Raw genomic sequence first — 27,841 nt, forward strand, 5'->3', positions numbered from 1 at the left:
GAACCTCCTCACACCCCTCCTCCTTCACCAGAAGCACCTCTGGACCCTCCTCTTCCTGGAAGAGACAGATGATACAGACATCAACTGAGTTTACAAAATATTAAGAATCCATGCTCTTTCCATGGCAGACGGACTAGGTGAATCCAGGTGAAAACTACGATCTCTTATTGATGCCACTTGTTAAATCCACTTCAATCAGTGTAGATGAAGGGGAGGAGACAGGTTAAAAAATGATTTTTAAGCCTCGAGTGGATTGCGCACGTGTGCCATTCAGAAGGTGAATGTGCCTATGAACGGGGTATGTTAGTAATGTGCCAGGCACACCGGTTTATCTCAAGAACTGTAACGCTTCTGGGTTTTTCATGCTCAACAGTTTCCTGTGTGTATCAAGAATGGTGCACCACCCAAAGGGCATCCAGCCAACTTGACATAACTGTGGGAAGCATTGGAGTCAACATGGGTCAACATCCTTGTGGAACGCTTTCAACACCGTGTCGAGTCCATGACCCGACAAATTGAGGCAGTTCTGAGGGCAAAAGGGGGTGCAACTCAATATTAGGAAGGTGTTCCTAATGTTTGGTATTCTCATTGTACACTCCTTCGGGTGTGTACACACAGAAACGGAGTGACATGGAGTGTTTACCCATTCCCACGACATAAATATGTTGTGGGTAAAAATAAGTCAGCTATGATCAGTGAAGTCACCACCAGACAAACCTATTTTGACGTGTACAGTAGGTGTTTGTTAGTGTGTAGGTATATTTAGTTAGTGTATATTGGTTATAAAGCACTATTGGGTTTATGCAGAATAGGGTGAGATCAGATGTGATGTGTACTAAAGAGTCTCAATAAAATTCTTAGAATGAAAAGTCCCATTTTGTCTTTATTAAACAAGTTTTAAATTCACCATATGAAAACCACACATACACGTCTCAATTAAATCGGCATGTGCTTGATATACTTGATTCATTTTCTCATCAAAAAGTGTCTTGGGAAAAACATTTAATAGTTGAATGGAAGTAATGAAATAAGCATTTGTGAACATCATATATCCTACACAGTACAAACAATATGTAGCAGACTTTGTAGGATTATATAGCACACAATGTCTGGATACAATATTCTACCATGAAATATTTAACACTGAAATATTCCAAATGCATCTGTGGCTATTTTCTGTTGACTATGAAAATGAATCTGTGTTTAATGCAGGGTTTGATCTAAACGTCTAACGAGTGGAATGGTTACTTTCTATGTTATAGAGTGGAATGGTTTTTCTGCTGGTGCATCCTGAGGTAGCTCTTCTCTGAGAACCTCTTCCCGCAGTGCGTACAGGTGAATGGCCTCTCTCCCGTGTGGATCTTGATGTGCATCTTCAGCTTGTGCTGGTGTGAGAACCTCTTCTCACACTGAGTACAGCCGTATGGTTTCTCCCCTGTGTGGACCCTCTGGTGCCTTTTCAGGTCACCAGCCTGGGCGAAGCGCATGTGACACTGGGTACAGCTGAAGGGTTTCACCCCAGTGTGGACCCTCTGGTGCCTCTTCAGGCTGGACGAGTGGGAGAAACTGACCCGGCATAGGTGGCAGAGGAATGGTTTCTCCCCCGTGTGCACCCTCTGGTGAATCTCCACCTGTTTGGGGAAACTGAAGGCTTTCTCACAGAACGAACACGGGAAGCTCTTCTCTTTGGCGCAGCCACTTTTACAGATTCCATCTCCACTACTGTCATTTGTCAATGGGCTTGTGTAGCCATTTAGTGTTGAGGCACTGGCATTGTCTGAGGTCTGGTTTAACATTAGGAGATTGTGAGGAGGATGAAGGCCAGGGAGAGTCTGTGTTGTCGCAGGGTCCATGTCCCAGTTGATAGATCCTATAGAAGGCAGGCTGAAGGCAGCACCTGCTAGGGGGTTAACCTGAGGCCCCATCAGTCTCTCTGAATCACAACTATAGGAGCAGGACAGAGCATCGCTAGCCGAGTCCGTTTCTATTCTCTTCCGCCACAAACTGACACCTCCCCGTCCCCGGAGACCAAGTCTACGCCTCGCCCAGGTCTCAGCCAGTCTGTTGTCATGGAGACTAAGTTCAGATGTCTGTTTCTGTCTGTGGTTAACAGTGTTGTACCCCAGCCCAGAGTTGAGGATGCTGTTCCATCCACTGACCTCCACTATGTCGCCTCTGGTCCTGGACTGCACAGTGATGTCATCCCCTGAGCCCTTGGATGCACCTGTCTGGGAATCCAAGATGGCTGTCCAGTCTCCTCTGTTAGCCTCCAGCCAACCACCTGCAGGAAGGGGTTACAAAATAGACTTTACAAACATGTCAGAGGAAACTCTAAACATTTAGTTGAGTCAATTACCTGGTGAAGTAAATGTTTAATGTTTTTTTGTATTTAAAGAAGTTGTATTGATTTAATTTTATGAATGAAAATAAATAGCCAGGCGTATCAGTATTCCCATTGAAGATCTATTACTGTATGTAGGCTATATGTATTTCTCCCTTACCTTGCTCCCCCATCTTTAGTCCACTCAGCAGATCAATGCTCTCTGGTTCGTCTTCTATTGTCTCCTCTTTGACCAGCAGCAGATCAGGCTTCCCATCCTCCATGTCTACTGACTGTAAGAGATACAGAGTGAGAGGATGTTGGATCAAGAAATCTGATATAAGCACCCTGCAATGGAGCAGCTTCTGATTGGGCAATGAGGGATTGCTATGAGTACTATGCAAACATGTTAGTTGATTTGATTGCTTGACACTCTAATGGTTTGATAATTCAAAGTCTCACCTCAGTGAGGCTGTGTGTGGTCCTGTTCTGCTCAGCTGGTTCCTCTGTGGGTTCAGGAGGAGGCGTAGTCTGGTTGTCCTCCATGACCATGGTCCCCTCAGGGTTCCCCAGATCCTCCTCACACCCCTCCTCCTTCACCAGCAGCACCTCTGGACCCTCCTCCTCCTGGAGGAGACAGGTGATACAGATTACACAGACATACACTCCCTCAGGTACGTACACACAAATAATAAACACACTTTCAACATGGAGTGTTTACCCATCCCCACTACGTTCGAGTCCTATACTGTAGTTGCAGAATAGCTTCACTGTTACACCTATCATATAGGCTCGCGTCTATGATTGACTCTGTCACCCCATCCCCTTTTGTGCCTTCCTAGTTCCCCTGTGTTCGCCCAACCTAAACTATCTGTCCTGTTTTGTCTGGTCCTTTTGATTTTAAATTGCATTATTATCATCATGGTAGACCTATGTTGTTGGTAAAGAATAAGTTGGCTACGATAAGTCGTCATTAGAGAAATCTGACTAAACTATTTTGAGGTGTACAATAGGTATGTTAGTGTTGGTATGTTTAGTAAGTGTATATTGGGTATAAAGCGTAGTCAGATGTATGCAGAATAGGGTGAGATCAGATGAGTTACACAAATATTAATTTCCACAGAGTTTGCTGCTTCAGTGTCTTTAGATATTTTTTGTCAGATGTACTATGGAATACTGAAGTATAATTACAAGCATTTCATAAGTGTCAAAGGCTTTTATTGACAATTACATGAAGTTGATGCAAAGAGTCAATATTTGTAGTGTTGACCCTTCTTTTTCAAGACCTCTGCAATCCACCCTGGCATGCTGTCAATTAACTTCTGGGCCACATCCTGACTGATGGCAGCCCATTCTTGCATAATCAATGCTTTGAATTTGTGGATTTTTGTTTGTCCACCCGCCTCTTGAGGATTGACCACAAGTTCTCAATGGGATTAAGGTCTGGGGAGTTTCCTGGCCATGGACCCAAAATATCTATGTTTTGTTCCCCGAGCCACTTAGTTATCACTTTTGCCTTATGGCAAGGTGCTCCATCATGCTGGAAAAGGCATTGTTCGTCACCAAACTGTTCCTGGATGGTTGGGAGAAGATGCTCTCGGAGGATGTGTTGGTACCATGCTGTGTTCTTAGGCAGAATTGTGAGTGAGCCCACTCCCTTGGCTGAGAAGTAACCCCACACATGAATGGTCTCAGGATGCTTTACTGTTGGCATGACACAGGACTGATGGTAGTACTCACCTTTTTCCGGATGCCCCAAACAATCAGAAAGGGGATTCATCAGAGAAAATGACTTTACCCCAGTCCTCAGCAGTCCAATCCCTGTACGTTTTGCTAAATATCCGTCTGTCCCTGATGTTTTTCCTGGAGAGAATTGGCTTCTTTGCTGCCCTTCTTGACACCAGGCCATCCTCCAAAAGTCTTCGCCTCACTGTGCATGCAGATGCACTCACATCTGCCTGCTGCCATTCCCGAGCAAGCTCTGTACTGGTGGTGCCCCGATCCCGCAGCTGAATCAACTTTAGGAGACGGTTCTGGCTCTTGCTGGACTTTGAGCGCCCTGAAGCCTTCTTCATAACAATTAAACCACTCTCCTTGATGATCCTATAAATGGTTGATTCTGGTGCAATCTTACTAGCAACAATATCTTTTCCCCTTCGAAGCCCTTTTTGTGCAAAGCAACGATGACGGCACGTGTTTCCTTGCAGGTAACCATGATTGACAGAAGAAGAACAATGATTCCAAGCACCACCCTCCTTTTGAAGCTTCCAGTCTGTTATTCAAACTCAATCAGCATGACAGAGTGATCTCCAGCCTTGTCCTCGTCAACACTCACACCTGTGTTAACGAGAGAATCACTGACATGTCGTCAGCTGGTGCTTTTGTGGCAGGGCTGAAATGCAGTGGAAATGTTTTTTGGGGATTCAGTTCATTTGCATGGCAAAGAGTGACGTTGCAATTAATTGCAATTCAGCTGATCACAACATTCTGGAGTATATGCAAATTGCCATCATACAAACTGAGGCAGCAGACTTTGTGAAAATTAATATTTGTGTCATTCTCAAAACTTTTGGCCACAACTGTATACTAAAGAGAGTCTCAATGAAAGTCTTAGAATGAAAAGTCCCATTTCTGTGTTTATTAAACATAAACAAGTTTAAAATACACCATATGAAAAACACACATATACATAATTCTGCATGAACTTGATAAACTATATTCATTTTCTCATTAAAAACGTTTCTTGTGGGGAAAAAATGTAGTTGAATGGAAGTAGTGAAATAGGCATTTGTGAACATCATTATAGCCTACACACAATATGTAACATACTTTTTAGGCTTATGTATGCCTTACACACTGAGTGTACAAAACATTAAGAACTCTTTCCATTACATAGACTGACCAGATAAAGCTAGGATCCCTTATTGAAATCACTTGATAAATCCATTTCAGTCAGTGTAGATGATGGGTTAAAGGTGTCTTGAGACAATTGAGATGTGTGTGTCATTCAGAGGGTGAATGGGAAAAACAAAAGGTTTGACACACTGGTTTATGTCAAGAACTGCAACGTTGCTGGGTTTTTCATGCGCAACATTTTCCTGTGTGTATCAAGAATGGTCTACCACCCAAAGGACATCCAGCCAACTTGACACAACTGTGGGAAGCATTCGAGTCAACATGGGCCAGCCCTGATGAATTGAGGCTGTTCTGAGTGCAAAAGGGAGGGGAGGGAGGGAGGGGGGCAAGTCAATATTAGGAAGGTGTTGGTAATGTTTGGTATACTCAGTGTATGTCTGGATGCAATATTATACTCAGGAATATTTAATAATGAAATTATGTTACTCTCCTTATTCCAAATGCATCTGTGGAGCTTTTCTGTTGACAATGAAAATGCACTTAAATTGGAAGGAAGTGGCTGTACAGTAACATGCTATACATGACGTTGGAGCTCAGGGTCTCAGCGCTGAATGGGTTTTGACTGACAGACGTTCTGAACTTGAGCACCACACTACAAGAAGATGCATCCCTCCATCCGGCTAATTGGGCAACTTTGGCAAATGTTTTTATTGTCTGAGTGAGGGGAATGTAAATTAAGAGGGCTGTGGTCAATGAAATTTTGTCAGACGGTTATTGTCATGCAAGAGACTGCAGGTCTCACGGTAATTGACCGTTAAGCATCTCCAGGCCTCCGCCCATACAAGCTGCCAATGCGGGCCTTTGGAACATCTACATTAAAAAAAAAAAAGTATAATAAATCCATTATTTATTTTAGTCAGGTCTAAATAAACATTATGATATGAAGAAAATGTATTTCAGAAGAACAGAGTATGAGTTGGCCTACTGTAGACCTACAGTGCCTTGCGAAAGTATTCGGCCCCCTTGAACTTTGCGACCTTTTGCCACATTTCAGGCTTCAAACAAAGATATAAAACTGTATTTTTTTGTGAAGAATCAACAACAAGTGGGACACAATCATGAAGTGGAACAACATTTATTGGATATTTCAAACTTTTTTAACAAATCAAAAACTGAAAAATTGGGCGTGCAAAATTATTCAGCCCCTTTACTTTCAGTGCAGCAAACTCTCTCCAGAAGTTCAGTGAGGATCTCTGAATGATCCAATGTTGACCTAAATGACTAATGATGATAAATACAATCCACCTGTGTGTAATCAATTCTCCGTATAAATGCACCTGCACTGTGATAGTCTCAGAGGTCCGTTAAAAGCGCAGAGAGCATCATGAAGAACAAGGAACACACCAGGCAGGTCCGAGATACTGTTGTGAAGAAGTTTAAAGCCGGATTTGGATACAAAAAGATTTCCCAAGCTTTAAACATCCCAAGGAGCACTGTGCAAGCGATAATATTGAAATGGAAGGAATATCAGACCGCTGCAAATCTACCAAGACCTGGCCGTCCCTCTAAACTTTCAGCTCATACAAGGAAAAGACTGATCAGAGATGCAGCCAAGAGGCCCATGATCACTCTGGATGAACTGCAGAGATCTACAGCTGAGGTGGGAGACTCTGTCCATAGGACAACAATCAGTCGTATATTGCACAAATCTGGCCTTTATGGAAGAGTAGCAAGAAGAAAGACATTTCTTAAAGATATCCATAAAAAGTGTTGTTTAAAGTTTGCCACAAGCCACCTGGGAGACACGCCAAACATGTGGAAGAAGGTGCTCTGGTCAGATGAAACCAAAATTGAACTTTTTGGCAACAATGCAAAATGTTATGTTTGGCGTAAAAGCAACACAGCTCATCACCCTGAATCCACCATCCCCACTGTCAAACATGGTGGTGGCAGCATCATGGTTTGGGCCTGCTTTTCTTCAGCAGGGACAGGGAAGATGGTTAAAATTGATGGGAAGATGGATGGAGCCAAATACAGGACCATTCTGGAAGAAAACCTGATGGAGTCTGCAAAAGACCTGAGCCTGGGACGGAGATTTGTCTTCCAACAAGACAATGATCCAAAACATAAAGCAAAATCTACAATGGAATGGTTCAAAAATAAACATATCCAGGTGTTAGAATGGCCAAGTCAAAGTCCAGACCTGAATCCAATCGAGAATCTGTGGAAAGAACTGAAAACTGCTGTTCACAAATGCTCTCCATCCAACCTCACTGAGCTCGAGCTGTTTTGCAAAGAGGAATGGGAAAAAATGTCAGTCTCTCGATGTGCAAAACTGATAGAGACATACCCCAAGCGACTTACAGCTGTAATCGCAGCAAAAGGTGGCGCTACAAAGTATTAACTTAAGGGGGCTGAATAATTTTGCACGCCCAATTTTTCAGTTTTTGATTTGTTAAAAAAGTTTGAAATATCCAATCAATGTCATTCCACTTCATGATTGTGTCCCACTTGTTGTTGATTCTTCACAAAAAAATACAGTTTTATATCTTTATGTTTGAAGCCTGAAATGTGGCAAAAGGTCGCAAAGTTCAAGGGGGCCGAATACTTTCGCAAGGCACTGTATGTTATCTGGCTATGCTCCATGCCATAGGCTGTAGGCTTGTTAAGTCTAGCTGACAATATATGCTTAAGTCCTGTGGCATTTATTTTATTTTACAGTAAGAAGAATATAATTGAACTTAGCTAAGTCATATTTTTCCAATTACTGCGCATATGAAGTGGCTATGTTGAGCGTACAAAAAGTTAGCAATTGAAACAGGTCCTTTTTGCTAGTTTTAGTTATTTGGCAACTTTAGTTTTGAATGATACAAACCTTAAAATGCCTTATAAAGCAAAACATATATAGGCTGCATGGTGTGACTCTTGGGTATTGACGATTTGAGAAAGTAGAAAGAAAAACAAGCTTGTTCAATGTTCCTTGCCTCAGGCTGCACAGCTGTTCTCTCATCAATTGAGATTTTCTCCCATCAGACTATTCTCAAATTAATCTAGTCTTTACTAATATGTAAAATGTCGATTTAGAATGGCCCATTATCAACAGTGGCCGAGGAAAAATATTAATTTCATCTGTTGGCACTCGAATAGCGAATGGAGGCCATCAACCTTGTTCCTGATTTAATTTGGGAAACCAATTGAAATCTGTTCGGGAACATCGTTAGTGAAACATATTTCACTAAACTGTTGACAGCCCGCGAGACAGGAATAAAGGAGAGCGAGGAGGAGATGGTAACGCCTGGCGGTGAGATATGTATAAAGGTAATGTCTGACCAAATCAATTACTAAAATATATATTTTTTTAAATGCCCTTTAACTAGGCTATTCAAAATCAAATACAAATTCACTAATTGTAGGCAAACTTGTAAGCCGCACTGCACAATCAATCAATGAACCAACAGCATCGCCTAGAGCTATACATTCTCTCCCCGACTCATGGAGCGTAGCAGAAAGTTACAAATCTATCCAGTATAATACAGGCCACACTCCGAGGCGATTACTCGAATTTGTTTAGTTTTGGAGTATAAGCTAGACCAATTATGTACCAAAGACATCTTAAATCAGTTTTGTTTTATGTTTTTCTGCCATGCGTAATATGCGGTAGGCTATGTACTGTATAAAAGGCACAATCATAATTTCGGGTTTAGGCTCATACAAATCATTAAAATCCACTGAAAATATTTACACAGTCAAACTCTGTCATTTAGTAAGTTCATCATTCTGCGATTCTCATCAACTCTGTGTGTATGGGTGTTTTGAATGAATCATCACCTTTGAAAGTGCTGTCCATTTCGTTGTTAGGATTTGAAACAACATCCAGAACGACCATGTTTCACACTGTTTCAACCTGCTGTTGAACTTCTTTCTTCAAATTTGATTATCACAGTGATGTGAGTTTTAAAAGTACTATAGGCGTTCTGTTTTGATGATATGTGTTTGATGTGATGTCAGAGTGGTTAGAGGGACAATAGAGCCATTAGGACCTGATGGTTGTTAGCAAGTTGGGTACTAACAAAGCATGTCCAGAGTGCATAAAATGAGATTACCATGACAAGTGGAATTTTACCGCAGTCATGACTGCTGGTGTGGCAGTAATATGGTCACTGCAACAGCCCTAGTTACAAGATGACATGGCTTTATACCCTGGGTTGTCCTGAACAGAATGAGCCTGTTTGTTGTATTGTGAAGAGTTGCCGCAGACCACGCATTTGAATTTACTTATGACTCTATTCCATGCGCATGAAAATTTAAGATCTGCTTCTCTGAATAGCCTTGTGAAAGCCTAACACTGTGTTAGACATATTTTATAATTCAGCGTTCATAATTCATGTTGGCATTAGAACAAGGTTTCAAATGATGAACACCTGACCCAGATTGTGCTTTGTAAAAGGACCGTTTTTGGATTGCTTAAACAACAGTCCTTGTGTAAAGAAAGATATATAAGTGCATTGACATTACTTAGGAACTGTGTACAATTTGGAGAGGTGTGTTGCCACTTGGAAACACCAATTACACCTTACTCAAACCCTTATAATTTTTGTTCTTATGTTGCACCTACCCTACATCCAGGAATATTCTTATTAAGTTACTGAAAGTATCCAGAGTATTTTCTGATTTCGTTTTAAACATAAACATCAGTAGAGTAAAACATAAGTAGAGTAAATGTAAAATGTGCATAAAATCAACAATGTAATGTTTGGATTCAGTCTTGTGTCAGGTGAACTGTTGTGTCCTCACTTTTAGTCTAATAACTTTCACATAATCTCCAAACTGTTCCCCTTTGATTGCTACCATGGTTATGCATATGCTTTCCCTATTTCTTCTGTAAGAAACATTTCAATGTAGCTCCATCCATATAGGCCAATTCCCACAAGTGTAAGGGGTTAAAGTAGGGTTTGACCTAAACGTCAGATGCCATCGAGTGGAATGGTTACTTTGTTAAAGAGTGGAATGTTTTTTCTTCTGGTGTATTCGGAGGTAGCTCTTCTCTGAGAACCTCTTCCCACAGTGTGCACATGCAAACGGCCTTTCTCCCGTGTGGACCTTCAGGTGCATCTTCAGATGGTGCTGGCGGGAAAACCTCTTCTCACACTGGGGGCAGTTGTAGGGTTTCTCCCCTGTGTGGATTCTATGGTGCCGCTTCAGGTCACCAGCCTGGGCAAAGCGCATGTGACACTGGGTACAGCTGAAGGGTTTCTCCCCTGTGTGTACCCTCTGGTGGATCTCCACCTTCTGGGGGCAGCTGAAGCCTTTGTTACAGAACATGCAGAGGAACCGTTTCTCTTTACTATTGCCTGATGTTGCTCCCCTTCCCTGAGCCTGGGCTCTAGCCCTGTCGTTTGAGTTCAATACCTGATCGCAAAGGCTGCGTCCGTGTGAATCGGAAGGCCCCATTGAAGTGGACACTGGGTTGTAATCCTTGAGTGTGTGTAAAGGGGAGTGGGTCGTGTTATTTGGATTAGTCTCTAAGCTTTCCCTGTAATCTAAGAAATCGCTGTCCTGTGAGAGTCTGTATCCTAGGTGACTATCTGCATTCCATGTGGGAGAAATGTCGCCCTCCACTTTCACAGTCACTTCATCTTCGACCAAACCCTCCCCTTTCTTATCTAAGCACCTTTCCGGGTATACACTACTACGGTACTGGTTCCAGACCTCTCTAGACAGATCAGTCTGTGTCTCTAAACCCAAAGGCATGTTGTCAGGGTCCATCTCTGTAGTAGAAGAACAAGACGGATCATTGCCAGTCTCTAACGCATCCCGATGGGAATGAAATGTCCTCGGGCTCGGGTTACCGTAAAGTAAATACTCTGAGCCGGGAGCAGGAAGACAGCCCAGTCTCTCTGGGTGTGACCTGTGGTCAGATCCTGTGTGTAAAAGCCTTTGTGTTACAGTTAAAGTCTCGGTGTCTGTCTCTGACTTGATGGCGTTCTGCGTTCCACTGACCTCCGTGATGCTGCGTCGGGTCCTTGGCAGCGCTGGGTCAGTTGCGGTGTCCTCCGTGGCTACAGGGGGCGCTCCAGTCTGGATGTCTCTTATGTGCCATGGGTCCTCCTCTCCTTCAGACCTCTCCTGCTTGGCCCTAAGACCTACAGCATCTGCAGACTGACACAAGAAGAGAGGAGGTTATTACAGGTACAATATTAGTTAAATTAGATAAATGTCTCACAAGCTCAAATGAGGATGTACATGTAAGCAAGTGACTAGCTGAGGGGAGCCTTTCTGAAATAAACTGGCCACATTTGATGTACTGTTACACTGACCTCTATCACGATAACGTGCTGGGTTGAGGTTCCACTCCCCTCATCAACATTTATTGGTTGGTCATCTCTCCATGTATTGTGTTCCGCTGGCTTCACAAAGCTCCTGTGACCTCCAGTGAGATGTTCTTCACCTGAGAGAGTGATTGGGGGAAATGAGGTGGTTAGGTTAGCCACTGTCAATGCTGAATGGTATATTTTACCCTATTGACACTGTGTAAAATTGGCAAGGATGTAAGGTAACACTTCGGATTACTTCTTGATATAGAGTACTATTTATAGATCGATATTATGTTCCATGTATTATATTGTTTCAAATTAGTAAATAATAGGAAATGCAGTAAATCAAGAATCTGTTTAGAATATGATAGTGTCTTTGTGCAAGATAGATAAGTAATCAGGGGAATTTATTGCATACTTCCCAAAAATTGACCAAGACCGAATTCTGGCTAAAGGGAAATTTCACCGCTGCTCTATTTCACTGTATACGTCCATGAATATGTTATTAACATAGCATTTTTCATAAAGAATCGAGAATTTGCCCACTACACGCATATGAGCGTTTCTGCATTTCAACGGTAGAAACGGGCCATCCACATTTCTTGGTTGTAAGTGAACCACAACATCCAGAATTCATAGCGATTTCAAGACGTAGTACCGTCCCGGTAGAGGTGGATCCAGTTGATGTGAATACTCTCTTTGAGAAATATCCAAATGCCAGTATTTGTAGGCAGCACTTTCAGCCAGGGGATTTCGAAACAGACCTGAAGTCTCAACTAATGAGGTTGCCAGGCGTCACCCTTGTCACATGCACCTGCTCCCCATCATTACGCACCCCTGGTCTTCTCCATCACCTTGATTACGCTCCTTTATGTGGCCTAGTGGTTTTGTTCACGTTCAGTACGCATCTCCTGTGTTGTTTATCTGCCATGTTCGTGTTTATTAAACTCCCCTTCTGCACCTGCTTCCTGACTCCAAGCGCATACGTTACACCAGATCGTCGAAGGTTGAAAAGTGATGCTATTCCATTGATTTTTTTTTTCCACTTCAAAAGAGTAAGGCATCCGATCAGTGCAGCAAAGAAGATGTCGAGCTGAGGTAACTTAGCTAACGTTAACCCTACATTTATGTACATATCACCTCAATTACCTTAACACGTTACATACTGCTTTACTCATTTCATATGTATATACTGTATTTTAGTCTATACCAATCCGGCATTGCTCATCCTAATTTGTTAATTCCATTCTTTTACATGTGTGTATTAATTGTTAAATACTAATGCACTCTCGGAGATAGGAACACAAACGTTTCGCTCCAAATGGAATAACATCTGCTAAATGTGTATGTGACCAATAAAACATTGATTTTAATTATCTTTCACGGTAAAGTCTACACCTGTCGTATTTAGCCGCATGTGACAAATAAAATGCTTTTTGGTTTAGCTAACTAGCAAGCGAACTACACGGGTTTATCTAAACCAAAATCTAGCTCGCTTTCATACATAATACGCTAAACATTACAAGGGGGGGGGGTCCATTAACGATGTACTTAGCTGTTCTAGGAGTGGTCTACTAACGCTGGTTTTGGGGGGAAAAAATTCAGATTAAACAATGCTCCTACAAAAAGGTTCAAACAATGAACACAACCGTAAGAAGCTTTTTGGGAATCAACTCTTACCCTACGAAGTCTGGGGCCTGCTAGTGTTATTTTCTACCTGATCATTAAATCCCACTTGGGCTGAGACGAAAGATTCTTAGTGCTACGATTCTTTTGTGAAACCCAGGTCTAAATCAGTCCCTCATTGACTCGGATTTTGCAGGTTTTCCTACTTACAAAGCATGTAAGAGGTCTGTACTTTTTATCATAGGTACACTTCAACTGTGAGAGACGGAATCTAAAGAGACGGAATCTAAAACACAAATCCAGAATTTTATTGCATGACATAAGTATTTGATACATCAGAAAATCAGAACTTAATATTTGGTACAGAAACCTTTGTTTGCAATTACAGAGATCATACGTTTCCTGTAGTTCTTGACCAGGTTTGCACACACTACAGCAGGGATTTTGGCTCACTCCTCCATACAGACCTTCTCCAGATCCTTCAGGTTTCGGGTCTGACGCTAGGCAATACGGACTTTCAGCTCCCTCCAAAGATTTATTGGGTTCAGGTCTGGAGACTGGCTAGGCCACTCCAGGACCTTGAGATGCTTCTTACGGAGCCACTCCTTTTACGCATGTATACAGTACCAGTCAAGTTTGGACCCGCCTACTCATTCATGGCTTTTCTTTAATTTGACTTTTCTCCATTGTAGAATAATAGTACAGCTATCAAAACTATGAAATAGCACATATGGAATCTAGTAGAAAGCAAAACAAAGTTAAACAAATCAAAATATACTATAGATTATTCAAAGTAGACACCCTTTGTCTTGATGACAGCTTTGCACACTCTTGGCATTCTCTCAACCAGCTTCATGAGGAATGCTTTTCCAACAGTCTTGAAGGAGTTCCCACATGCTGAGCACTTGTTGGCTGCTTTTCCTTCACTCTGCGGTCCAATTCATCCCAAACCATCTCAATTGGGTTGAGGTCGGGTGATTGATTCCATATGTGTTGTTTCATTGTCTTCACCATTATTCTACAATGTAGAAAATAGTATAAAATAAATAAAACCCCTGCAATGAGTAGGTGCGTCCAAACAGTTGACTGGTACTGTATAATGGAGTTTGATCAAATGTTTTATTTTAAATTGTTTCACAATTGTACTGACAAGTGACTACATGATTCCATTTGCGTCAGAAACCAATAGTGTTGACTTCCAACTTCGATCAATTCATTGTGATATTCATGAAATACATTTGTCTAAACTACCTACAATCGTACTGCTAAACAAAATGATGCAGGGAGTTGGTGTATCATTTGTTGGCAAGTAAACATGTTTCAATAAAACAGTTGATTTTATATTGCAAATAGATTTAAAGATAGTAGACATGGCTTGTATTCCAGACAGTGTATTTGCTCTGGAGACGGTGACTTTACACAGTAGTATGCAGGAACGGTTATGACAATGTAGGGCATATATAAATATATACAGTACAACATATATATATATATATATATATATATATATATATATATATAAATACTACAGTTCTACAAAGGGAATACTTGCATATGACGTATTTATGTGTTGTAGTGAGGTGTTCAGAGTCACTTTGATACAAGTGGAGATTGTTATGGGACCTTTCACATGTCCTTGAGTCATCAACTTCTTTGTATTGTCTGTGCGAGAAAGACAAAAACACTATTAGAAATGAATGGGCAATCCTTGTGTAGCAGCAACATGTGGAATGAGACATCTCAGACATGTTTTGGACCCCAGGGAGAGTATCTGCTGCTTTTGCAACAGCTAATGGGGATCCTAACCAAATACAAAATGTTAGCTAGCTAGCTCCAACATGGGTATAGTTACTCATGAGTCATAAAGCCATTTACACTTCGCTCCTAATGACCTGCACTGAGGCTAGTTAATTATAACACTAGACTACAGTACATTTTAGGTATAGTGAACAGCTAAACTTGGATATCTTGACTTGTAGTGGTACTAGCTAGCACCATTATGGCCGAACTGATCACAATTGTACTGAATAACACTGCCTCGTGTAAAAAGAGAGCTTATATTGCTAACTAGCTACCAACAACAAAACAACTTACTCATTATCCCAGTTGGTCTTGGCTGCCACCGTCAGTTGATCTAGGACAGGCCTGGGGAACTCCAGTCCTCGGGGCCTGATCGGTGTCACACTTTTGCTCCAGCCCTAGTTAACACACCTGACTCAAATAATCAACTAATCATGATCTTCAGTTTAGAATGTAATTAGTTTAATCAGCTGTGTTTGCTAGGGGAAAAAGTGACCACTCCAGCTCCGAGGACTGGATTTGCCCATGTAACAGGGTTATATTGGTGATTCCCCTTGCCAATGGGTTTTTGGTTTTAGTTTTTGTCTTGCCTTCACCTACTCAACATGGCATCTTATCATTGCGTAGCTTGCTTACGAGGATGTTTCAGTTAGACTCGTCCCAGTGAACAAGCACCAAACCAGTGGTAAGTTGTTGGTTGCAAAGCACTGTACGTCAAAAGTGATTTTTATACCCCCACGTGATTTAAATGTACAATTTATATCAATTTGTTTGCCAATGTTATTAGAACACCACACAAGATGTAGCGTTTTTTTTTTATGCAAAGAATTCCAGCTAATATTAGCTAGCAACTTACTGTGTCTGGTGGGGGGGGGGGTTCGTATATTGTGTACAGTGCGTGAGTGCAGAGTTGGATGATGAGCTGTACATTGCATAACGTGCAATTTTGTGCTGTTTCTATCAGAATAAAGCTCCATGACTGGTGCTACAAGTTGGAATTTGTGTCGATGATTGATTGTACACAACGCAAGAAGAGTACTGTTACACCCATGCCTGATCTGAGGCTCTGAAGAGCCTGCTTTCAGGGTGGGAACACAATTGGACAAGGAAGTGTCTTGTTTTGGACACCTTGTACAAAATAAAAAAATTCAGTACTACAGGATATTTCTTAATGTTGCTCTTTATTAGCTAGCTATAACTGGCATGTTCACGTATTGCCAACCAGGATCAAACTGCCCATGACCTAACCATTTGAGTGGTCTAAACCAATCATAGCACAGTATGTCAGTAAAATGCATCCCATTAAAATTCAGTATGTTTACACATGAATATTACATCCCCCTTTTAAAACAAGAAATGTTTACATATTCTAAGGGTTTCTTTTGAATATATGGTCTGTAGTTTGAACTCAAGGTAAGGAACCATTTATATTGCATACTACACCAAATGAATCAAGACTCAAACAATAATCCAACATACTGTTACTTTTCAAACAAGGGATTCTCAGCATCTCAGCTTTCACTGTAGAAATATCTTAACATTTCAAACAAATACAATACCAAAGCATTAAGTGAACTTTCAATAAGTTTACAGTCAAACTCTTTTAGGGCACCGATCCGCCTACACCCTTTGACATTTCACAGGTCTAGGACAGCTCTGGGCTTGACCTCTCTTTCTGACCTTGTGCGATATGATGCTGAGCATGATTCTGTATCAGTCAACAGTTCTTGTGGTGTTGCAGGTATTCAGGTAAGTATGATGTATGTTGTGTGTGTGTTTAGTCCTTCACGTTCTCGTTCAGGGGAACAGTTCATCTCAGTGTGTTGTTCTTTTGTGTTCAGTAGGTGACGACGATTGCGGCGGTACACCGCTCCTTCTGCGGTGCGGACGTGATATGAACATTCAGTGTCAGCAGGCTGGATGACGACTGCTGGCTTCCAGAGGCCATGCTCCTGGATTCTAACTGACTCTCCGTCGATCAGTGGTCAAGCTGACCTGTCGTAGTATCGCATTTTGTTGTTGTTGTCTGCTAGTTGGTGCTGGGAAGGGTTGAGCAAAGTCTGCGGCTCATCAACAGCTGGGCTGGTGATTGGAAGTTGTCAACTGGAGTGTTGCGGTATTCAAGGAGACTGAGGTAGGGGTCTCTCGTCTGATAAATTACTCATGGAGAAAGCAAAAACAATCTGCACAGATTTTTCAGCAAGGCCATTACTTTGAGGGTAATGTGGGCTTGTGGTGACATGTGTAAACTCCCATGCTTTCAAATTCATTTGATTTGTAACAGGGCCCATTGTCAGATATTAAAGTCTCTACAATGCCATGCCTGGCAAAGACTGCTTTCAGCTTGTGTATCACAGCCGCAGATGTGGTGCTGTGAAGCTTGTCGAGTTCGAAGTATCTGCTGTAGTAGTCCACTGTTATGATGTAGTCCTCGTTGTTCCAGGTGAACAGATCGGTTGCCACGACCTGCCAGGGTCGGTCTGGGATACAGTGAGGTAACATTGGCTCTTTGGTGTTTGAGGGTCGTCGTTCAACACATATGGCATATTTACCAACAATGTCCTCTTTGTTTGCACATTCCGGGCCAAAACAAAATGTCCTGTTGCTCTCTGTTTGCACTTTTCCATGCCCATGTGTCCAGCATGGATCTTTGTCAAAATCTCTTCTCTGAGACTGGTAGGAATAATGATTTTCTCTCCTTTGAAAATTATTCCGTCGATCTGTGATAGTTCATCACGATGGTTCCAGAATTCTGAGACGCTCTGAGGGCATTTTCTCCTCTCCTCTGGGACCTGTATGACTTTCCTCAGCTGTGCGAGTTGCAAGTCCTTTTCTGTTTCTGCTTGGATCTCCTTCAGTTTTGTGTCACTAACTGGTAAAGTTGCTGTACACAGTGTGCCCTTGCATGTCCATGCCTTCACTGAAGCTGCTGTCCTTATAGGTAAGAAACTTCCTGGAGACTGTGTCTGCGACAGGGATGTCTTTGCCTGGACGGTGAGTGATTGTGAAGTCATATTTTTGTAGTTGAAGGAGCATTTTCTGTAGCCTTGGCGGGGCAGCGGCTAGTGGTTTCCTCACGATTGACTCAAGGGGCTTGTGGTCGGATTCCACAATGACTTGTCGTCCATATGTACTGATGGAAACATTTACATCCGAACAGAATGGCGTAGAGCTCCTTTTTGATTTGAGCGTAGTTGATTTCACAGTCTGTGAGAGATTTGGAAGCGTAGCCGATGGCCTTTCCTTCTTGCAGTAGCACTGCACCTAGTCCATACTTTGACGCATCCACTTGGAATCTGAGCTCTTTGTCGGAGTCGTAGTAGGCAAGGATTGGTCCTGGTTCTCTTGTGATCAAGTCTTTCACATTCTGGAAAGCAATGTCGTGTTGCTTGTCCCAGAGAAATTCACTGGACTGCTTTAGCAGTTGACGCAGAGGTGCATTAGCATTGGAGAGGCTGGGTGCGAACTTGGCTAAGTAGTTGACCATGCCAAGCACTGTTTCCAGCTCTGCACGGTTCTTTGGTGGCTCCATTTCTTTTATGGCTAAGATCTTCTGTGGATCTGGCTTGATCCCAGTCGCTGTGAGAATGTCCGAAGCAGCTGACCTCTAGCGCCGCGACTGTGCTCTTCTCGGGGTTGAGCCGGACTCCTCTCTCGCGGGACCTTTGCAGCATCATGCAGAGTTTTTGGTCGTGTTCCTCTTTGGTTCGACGATAGACAAGGATGTCGTCCACAATTGCCACAACTCCATCGAGGCCTTCGTACACTTCTTCGATCTTTCGCTGAAACTCGTCTTGGGGTGAGATAATCCCAAAAGGCAGGCGACGGAACCTGTAGCGTCCAAAAGGTGTGTTGAATGTTGTGAGCTTGATAGCCCAGTAGCCTGATCTAGCGTCCATGACACTGAAGTAGTGTGCTCCCGCTAGCTTGTGTGTGATGCCATCTAGCGTCGATAAAGAATAATGGGGGCGTTAGATAGCCTTGTTCAAGTCTCTTGGGTCGAGACATACTCGGAGCTTGCCTGTGCGTGGTTCCACCACCACTAACGCGTTTACCCAGTCAGTCGGTTCTGTAACCTTGGTGACTATGTCAGATTGCGCCATGCTCCAACTCTTTCTTCAGATGGGCACAGAGAGCAAGGGGAATCTTTCTCGGTGGGCAGACCACAGGGGATGCCTCTGGGTCAAGGTGAATGGTACATTCTCCTGGGAATAATCCTATTCCTGTAAAATCATCAGCAAACTCCTCCAGTACATTGTCTGTCTCTACTGGTGCTGTCACTGATAAAACTAGCTTGATGAGGTCCATGTCTAAACATGCTTTTAGACCTAGCACTGCAGGTGCTCTAGTGTCAACAACATATAAGTCCAACATCATGTCACTTTCCTTGTATTTGCATTTGAAAGTGCATGTGCCTTTTACTGGGAGCTGTTCACCACCATAACCAGTCAGTCTGCACCTGGTGGGCTGTAGCTCACATTCAGATGTCAAGCTGCGGTATTTATTCAGAGGAATAAGGTTTACTTTCTGCCTTGTGTTCCTATCTCGATGTCAGCAAAGGCTTGCTCTGTCTCTGACTTTTCTGTCTCACTGAATCAATAAACAGTTCATCGGCGTTTGACTCTTTGATTGACATTTCATCTTCACTCACTGTGTGTACTGTTTTTCCACGGTAAGCTCTGCACACTTTTGCGAAGTGATTCCATTTACCACATTTAGTACACGGTTTGCCTTTAGCTGGGCAATTTCCTTGTTCGCCATGCACTTTGTATCCACAATATCCACATGTTTTGAGTTTGTGTCGCTCTGTTTTGGAGTTATGTCTCGCTCCGTTCTAAAACGCGCTCTCTGGGCACCGGAGGTGTGCTTTGATGTCTGCCTGACTGCTTGCACTGCTTGTTCACGTGATGCACTCGTGCTACCGCGCTAAATGGTTTTCTGAGCCTGTGCTAGCTCGTGAGATCTGGCTATGTCGATAGCTTTGTCCAGCATTACCTCAGACCCAACATTCAAAAGTCTCTCTCTCACTCGCGGTGAGTGTATTCCAAATACAATACGGTCCCTGACCATCCCATCCTTGTTTGCATAATCAGTCTTTCACAAGCAGACGCAGCTCTGTCACAAACTGTTCGAAAGACTCGCTAGTATGAGGATTCTGTGTTATGCACTATAGCCCGTTACCATATATGTGATTGAATATTATCTGCTGTTGGCTTGTGTGGATGTATGTGTTATGCAACATAGCTGACTTGAAATATTGTTAACAGTTTCAGGGCCATGGGCCTTTCTCATGATGGAAAAATACAGAATAACATGAAGATAGGAACTGTGCAATGAGTTGCGGTGGGCACATTCAGAACGTAGTGTTGCGAGAACAAACGGTATTTTGTTAGATTACAGGAGCCAGGTGCCTGATAACTGTATATTCTACACAGCTACAACGACTGACCACTGAAGCGCTTAGGGGGCTGGGACCAGCCTCTGCGCCAACAATCAACGATACCACGCCCAGTCTCTACTCTGACAGGCCGGCTCGGAAGCAGGAACTACCTCTGTCAGAGTATATTTATATCTTTGTCAGGAACGAGTCAGTTCTCTGTTTGCCCTGCGAGGTTTGACAGAGAGCCTGTATATACGAAAATTGCATTTACCACTTATTGCTTAGCTAATAAAAAATACATAGTATACGATCTGACTCAATGTCATATTTATACTGATACCAGATTCAAATTGACGCAACCCTGACACTAGCTCCCTGTACTTTCTCATGGAATGTGTACCTAGCGAAAATCGTATTGGTCTTCGGCACAACATATGCTTCAAAACGATCGTAGAATGTTTTCAGTACCTTTTTGATTCAGCCTTGGTAAGTGTCCATGTGTTGTAAATATCTCTCCCTTTTTCACCGATTCAGAGGAGCAGGTAGCTGCACGTTTCCTCTTTCCTTCAGAGGACCCGTGAACATTAGCTCCACATGCTGTTTGTACTTACGCCACGCCATGCATCGGGTAAGTTTGTAGACTCCCAGTCCATTCGAGGTGAAGGAACTCCAGAAAAATCCATCTTGTAAGACCTTTTACTCTGACACCATGTCTTGTTTTGCACACTTTGTACAAACTAATAAAATGCAGTACTACAGGATATTTCTTAACGTAGCTCTTTATTAGCTAGCTATAACTGGCATGTTCACGTATAGCCAACCAGGATCAAACTGCCCATGACCTAACCATTTGGGTAGTCTTAACCAATCATAGCACAGTATGATATGGCGGTAAAATGCATCCAATTACAATTCAGTATGTTTACACATGAATATTACAGGGCTGCCCGTTGGCCCAGCAACATCTGCTTGAGCTCACCAAAGTTAATCATGCTTTCCATATGTCCTGCTTGGGCCAGTACATTTTCAAACACCAAAACAGAAAAAGTATATTTGTATTTAATCCTTTACAATCTTGCCGACATCTGACGCTTCACAGTTATCAAGCAGCATTCGATTTCCAAGCTGAGGCAAGAATGTCAAGACATTCCCTCGGTCTAGACTATAGAGCCCCGCCTGAGTATGGCCTGATACTCACGCTAGACTCCTCACAGCGGAGGCAAGGTTGAACATCGGCAGGCGTATTTCACCAACACAGAATAAAAGTCCTCCGCCAGACATCCTACACAGATGCCATTATTAGCAAATAAAGGTTTACGTAGGCCTACACTATGTAGCTGCTTGCTTGTCAAGACAAATTTACACATCACTTACTTGTTGGTGAATATTGTAATAATGCTATTCTGTAGTCTATATAATTGTTTAAAACCAGCTTCATTCCAGAAGCTGTTAATTGTAGTAGGATTGGGGGCATCCGTACCTATGTAGGGTTACCTATGTAGGGTTAGGTTAATAAACAGGCTGGAGCTAGAACCTTGTGGTCGCGCATCTTTATTTTAGATCATACTAAATGGTGTCAGAAGTGGTTTTAAAATTCACATAAACGTGAAGGAGGTACCAAGTAAATCATACATTCAGGCTGTTTCAAAGCAGAGAGGGCACAGTGTTGGAGATAAAACAGCGCATATCATTATTTTGCTAGCTAACGAGCAAGGACTAAGCAACATGTTGCAAGAGGAAGAAGCTGGCGCGATTTCAGGGTTTGCGACTCCAAGTTCAACGGGCTCTGGCGCAAACATGGACAGGCCAGGGGCTAGTGCTGACGGATTTCGCATTAGTCCCCCGGAGAATTTTGTTTGTATGGACATTCAAAACTGGCCGAAATGGATCAGGCGCTTTGAAAGGTACAGGGTAGCATCAGGCTTAAACGTGAAAAATGAGGCATTTCAAGTTAATACACTGATCTACTCTATGGGTGATGAAGCCGAGGATATATTAAATGCTTCAACGTTGACCGAGGAAGAGAAACTTAACTACAGTGCTGTTAAAGACTGTTTTGAAACGCATTTTGTAGGGAGACACAACATTATTTTTGAGAGAGCTAGGTTTAATATGCGCAAACAGGAGCAGGGTGAAACCACCGACAGTTTTATCACAGCTGTTAACAAACTAGCAGAACATTGTCAGTTTGGCGCGCTCAGGGAAGAGCTGATCCGAGATCGGATTGTAGTCGGAATAAGGAATATCACTTTCTGAAAAGTTACAGTTGGATTCCCAGCTTACCTTGTCCAAAGCTGTAAACCAGGTTAGGCATAGTGAGACAGTAAAAAGACAGCAGACGATACTGCGCGACAGCAGCTCCTTGCAGAACGAAGAGTGTGAGGAAATACATGCATTTTCATACAGAGCTAAAAAAAATGGAGGGGAACACAAAACAGAGACAGACGTGGAGAAAACAATCACAGACAGAATCAGTAGCTAGTTCAAATGTTTGTCGCAAATGTGGGAAATCCCCTTTCCACAGATGGAAAGATTGCCCAGCAAAGGATGCTGAATGCAGGAAATGTCACAGGAGAGGACACTTTTCAGCTGTCTGTCGATTAAAGCAAATGCATGAGGTTTCAGAGGAGGTACAGCAGGACAGCATCTTGCTGGGAGAAGTAAAGGGAAACAATACTGGCTGGCATTCAGACAAACTCAATGGGGAGGTTGTGTCATTTAAACTAGACACTGGGGCAGCAGTGACAGCTATCCCAACTAGGCTGTATAGCTATAGCAGAGATGGCCCTTTGCTCTCTACAAACAAAAAACTGTACGGGCCCAGTAATGACATTTTACCAGTGGTAGGGCACTTGGTGATCAAACTGGAGAGTAAAGACAAAAGTGCCATCCAGCCTGTCTTCGTCATTGACTCTCTAGCCAGACCATTGCTGGGGCTGCCAGCAATTGAAGCATTGCAACTCATTGAGAAAGTGAGCGAACTGGAGGACCCAGGTGAGGTTTTCAAAAATAAATTCCCAAAAGTGTTTTCTGGTCTAGGAAGGATAGAAGGTGACTACAAAATCCACCTGAAAGAGGATGCTGTCCCCTATGCCCTTACCACCCCCCGCCGGGTGCCTATCCCTTTATTGGCCAGAGTAAAGGAAGAGTTGGGGAGGATGGAAGACATTGGGGCGGTGTCTAAAATAGAGAGTCCCACAGACTGGTGTGCAGGGATGGTGGTGGTCCCAAAAGCCAATGGGGAAATAAGGATCTATGTGGACATGACTAAATTGAATGAGGCACTCTGCAGAGAGAGACACATCTTACCATCAGTGGAGCAGTCACTGGCTCAGTTAGATGGCTCACAAGTCTTCACAAAGCTGGATGCCCGCTCCGGTTTCTGGCAGATACCGCTGTCATCAGAGAGTAGGGCGCTCACAACGTTTATAACACCGTTTGGCCGGTACTGTTTTAACGTTTTGCCATTTGGAATCGCTTCCGGTCCTGAGCATTTCCAAAGACGCATGTCCCAGCTGTTGGAGGGGCTGAGTGGCGTCATAGTCCACGCGGACGATGTGCTCGTGTGCGGAAGGGACAGAGCAGAACATGATGTAAGGCTTACAGCAGTTCTGACCCGACTCCAGGAGACTGGCCTGACACTCAATGAAAAATGCACTTTAACACAATCAGAAGTCTTGTTCTTGGGACACAAAATCAGTGCAGCTGGAATAGAGCCGGACCCAGAGAAGATCAGCGCCATCACAGATATGCCCAGACCCCAGAATGTGGCTGGAGTCAGGACCTTCTTAGGCATGGCCACATATGTGGGTAAGTTCCTCCCACAGTTCTCAGATACAACCAAACCTCTGAGAGACTTACTAGCCAAAGAGAATGACTGGTCACGGGGATACATGAAACAGGTAGCGTTTGACAAAATCAAAGGAGATCTGGCCTCACAGAGAGTGCTGGCCCAGTACCGTCCCCACGCTAAGACAAAAGTATCAGCAGATGCATCATCCTTTGGGCTAGGGGCGGTCCTCACACAGATGCAGGACAACATGGAGTGGCGTCCAATAGCATGCATCTCCCGAAGCTTATCCGACACAGAGCAAAGATATGCTCAAGTGGAGAAGGAGGCGTTGGCTATCACATGGGCATGTGAAAGGCTCAGCCAATACCTTATTGGCCTGCAGTTTACAGCAGAGACTGACCACAAACCACTGTTAGCTCTGTTAGGGACAAAAGCACTGGACGACTTGCCTCCCAGAGTTCTGCGCTTCCGCCTCAGATTACTGAGGTTCACCTACAAGATGGTGTATGTGCCAGGGAAGGCACTGATCACAGCAGATGCACTCTCCAGGGCCCCAATTAAACATCCATTATCAGAGGAGGAGCAATGTCTAGAGGGTGAGGTACAGGTGTCCATTAATGCAATAAGGGGCAGTCTACCTGCATCTCAGACCAAACTGCAGCAGATTGCAGAGGAGCAACAACGAGACCACATCTGCCAACAGATAGTTCAGCAGTGCAAAAAGGGATGGCCCAGGCAGGAGGAACTGCCTCAGCTGCTGAAGCCCTATTGGGTGCACCAAAGTGACTTCCACTGTAATGGAGACCTTCTCATGAAAGGACTACGGATAGTTATCCCAGAGACTCTACAACCAGAAATGCTAGACAGAGTGCATGATGGACACATGGGGATAACCAAATGCAGACTGAGGGCTCAACAGTCAGTGTGGTGGCTTGGTCTGAGTACTCAGATTGCCAAGCTAGTGGCCCAGTGTGAGGTCTGTACAAAATGTCAACCTTGTCATCCGGAACCAATGATGGCAACGGAGCTGCCAAAACGGCCATGGCAAAAGGTAGGGGCGGATATGTTCTATTGGAAAAATGACACTTATCTGCTAGTGGTAGATTACTACTCAAGATACATTGAAATAGCAAAGACACCCATAACCACATCAGCTGGTGTTATCAATGGATTAAAGTCTATTTTTTCCAGGCAAGGGGTCGCTGAGGTCCTGGTTACAGAGAACGCTCCCCAGTTCTCTGCGAGCTCCTTTTCTGCTTTTGCCACAGAATATAACTTCATACATGTGACCAGTAGCCCCTACCATGCACAGAGTAATGGTGAGGCAGAGAGAGCTGTGAAAACAGTCAAGGGACTGCTGAAAAAGAACAAGGATCCATACAGGGCTCTGTTAGCTTACAGAGTTACACCACTGCATCATGGGCCGTCGCCTGCCGAGCTCCTGATGGGCAGGAGGCTGCGTTCCCCATTGCCTGTCTCGCCGGCTCAGCTCAAACCCAGATGGCCTAACAGAAAGGCCTTCGCTGAGAGGGACAAACTTCTGAAACAAACGCAAACTGGAGACTTTAATCGGAGACACCGTGCTAAGGAGAGGCCAGAGCTGACGGAAGGTCAACGCATGTGGATTACAAACTCAAAGACACCAGCAATAGTGCTGAGGAAAGCAGATTCCCCACGCGCCTATGTGGTGGACACAGGCTCAGAAGAGGTACGAAGGAACAAAACACACCTCAGAGCTCTTCCAGATCTACCAGCCACACAGACCGAGGCCACAGAAAATGCACAAAAAGAGGGTGAAGGAGAGAGAATGCTCACAGAGCCACAAGCGCGCCCCAAAAGGGATGTGAAGCCACCAGAGTGGCTGAAAGACTGTTACGTGAAGAGAAAACATACTGCTGGGGAACATACCCAGCAAAAAGAGACTGTACCTAAGTTAATGTTCATACTGTGTGATTTAATGCTTTCATACTGTTTCAGGATGGGAAGTAGCATGTTAGAGAATAATACTGGTTTCCAAATTGCATTTCAGTTATGCTTCAGTGGTTATGCATGTTGAGTTCTTGTTCATGGGAGAGGGGAAGATGTAGTAGGATGTCCCTTGGGGGCATCCGTACCTATGTAGGACATGCAAGGGTTAGGTTAATAAACAGGCTGGAGCTAGAACCTCGTGGTCGCGCGTCTTTATCTTAGGTCAAACTACAAATGAGCTATGTCGTTTATTTGTTGTTCTTGTCGCACTGCTTTGCTTTATCTTGGCCAGGTCGCAGTTGTAAATGAGAACTTGTTCTCAACTGGCCTACCTGGTGAAATAAAAAATACAAATGTATCATCGGAATATCAACTGGTGGGTGGCAAAGCCACAACTCCTCATTCAGCCGATTGTAATCTCCGGTAAAAACAATTATTGAAAAGAGCGGGATCCTAGGTTTCCAGTGCTGTTTGATTTATTTCATTTTTACAACGAGGGTCTGCCATGACAATATACAAAGTAACAGCAGGAAGCTTTTTCCAAACAATCGGTGTAAATATCAGATGGTATGGTTGGCTACAAGGTACTTGCGCAGGCTGCAAATGAAGCGACCCATGACTGAAATTCTGCATGTTCAACTTGCCTTCCTATAATCTTGGCTCGGAACAGTAATTTTTTTTCATTTGGGCCAGTAGTTTTCACATGGTACTAGAAAATGTACCTGAATTTCAAGCCCTGCAATGGCTCTATTGAACAGGGACAACCATATCTATTCGTGATCGTGCAATTAGCGAAACACAAATTGTGCCACAATAATTGCTACAAAACATGACTCCATTAATTTTTAGATCAGACAGCACGCTCAATCAACTGATGGCGTCAGTGTAACTATCTGGCACGAACATTAAAATACCGCTATAGTGCATCATTATTTCTTTAACACCTCATCACTCATAATTATGTAGGTGAAGTGGTTAAACACCCCAAATAATGTATAGTGGTGAATCTTTCCCTTTTAACCATAAGAATGTAATACATCTAAAGGCACAAGCACCGAGAGGAACCGGGCGACAGGCCTCCTGCAAAATGTACCTCTTGTTACTTCTCTGTATCTGTCGAGGATCTTGACACTACTGGGACGACTGGCGATGATGCGATCTTGCGTTGTCTCTGCGCGCTCCCGTGCCACCTTCAGTTCCAGTAGTTGTAGTTTCCTCCGCAATGTCCTGTTTTCTTTCTGGCTTTGAGTTATTTCCAAACGAAACACTGCATAGTCGTCGTCTACGAGTTTACATACCTCTGTCACTGCTGCATTCGCTAGCACCTCCATGATGGAGGCTATTTGCGTGTGAAGAACCATACAGTTAGCCATTGTTCGCAGCTAGACGTTATCTAGGTAAAGCTAGCTGGCTATCAACCAAGTCCGGTCACCAACGCGAATTAAAGATTACCTGGGACAAGTATGTGATGCTGTGCAATTAAATGAACCCATGGTATTAATAAATGTCTGAAAAACAACAATAAAAACGCTAACTTGGAAATTATTATTGGTCACTTCCGTTTACTACTTCTTCTGAAAGGTACACACACCGCCACCTACTGTACTGGAGTGTGAGGCCGGTTACGGACTCCCCATAGAGCAGGGTTTCCTAAACCTCTTGGGGTCACCCCCTGGGTGCACGTAGTTTTTTTTGCCATAGAACATCACAGCTGATTCAAATAATCAAAGCTTGATGATGAGTTGGTTATTAGAATCCGCTTTGTAGCGCGAGGGCAAAACCCC

The 27,841-nt window shown here is 43.4% G+C and overlaps 1 protein-coding gene across 1 annotated transcript; it reads right to left on the minus strand.

Annotated features, from left to right (window-relative positions):
- Positions 1-875: 875 nt before the first annotated feature.
- LOC139374845 (uncharacterized) lies at positions 876-27,594 on the minus strand. The gene is made up of 6 exons (XM_071115996.1): positions 27,151-27,594; positions 11,494-11,624; positions 11,177-11,335; positions 2,783-2,947; positions 2,502-2,613; positions 876-2,281 (listed from the first exon to the last, which is right to left on the minus strand). The coding sequence occupies exons 1-6, from the start codon at positions 27,428-27,430 to the stop codon at positions 1,257-1,259; spliced, it is 1,872 nt and encodes a 623-aa protein (XP_070972097.1). The 5' UTR covers positions 27,431-27,594; the 3' UTR covers positions 876-1,256.
- Positions 27,595-27,841: the final 247 nt, after the last annotated feature.

Source organism: Oncorhynchus clarkii, chromosome 19 (assembly GCF_045791955.1).
Source record: "Oncorhynchus clarkii lewisi isolate Uvic-CL-2024 chromosome 19, UVic_Ocla_1.0, whole genome shotgun sequence".
NCBI classification, from domain to species: Eukaryota; Metazoa; Chordata; class Actinopteri; order Salmoniformes; family Salmonidae; genus Oncorhynchus; species Oncorhynchus clarkii.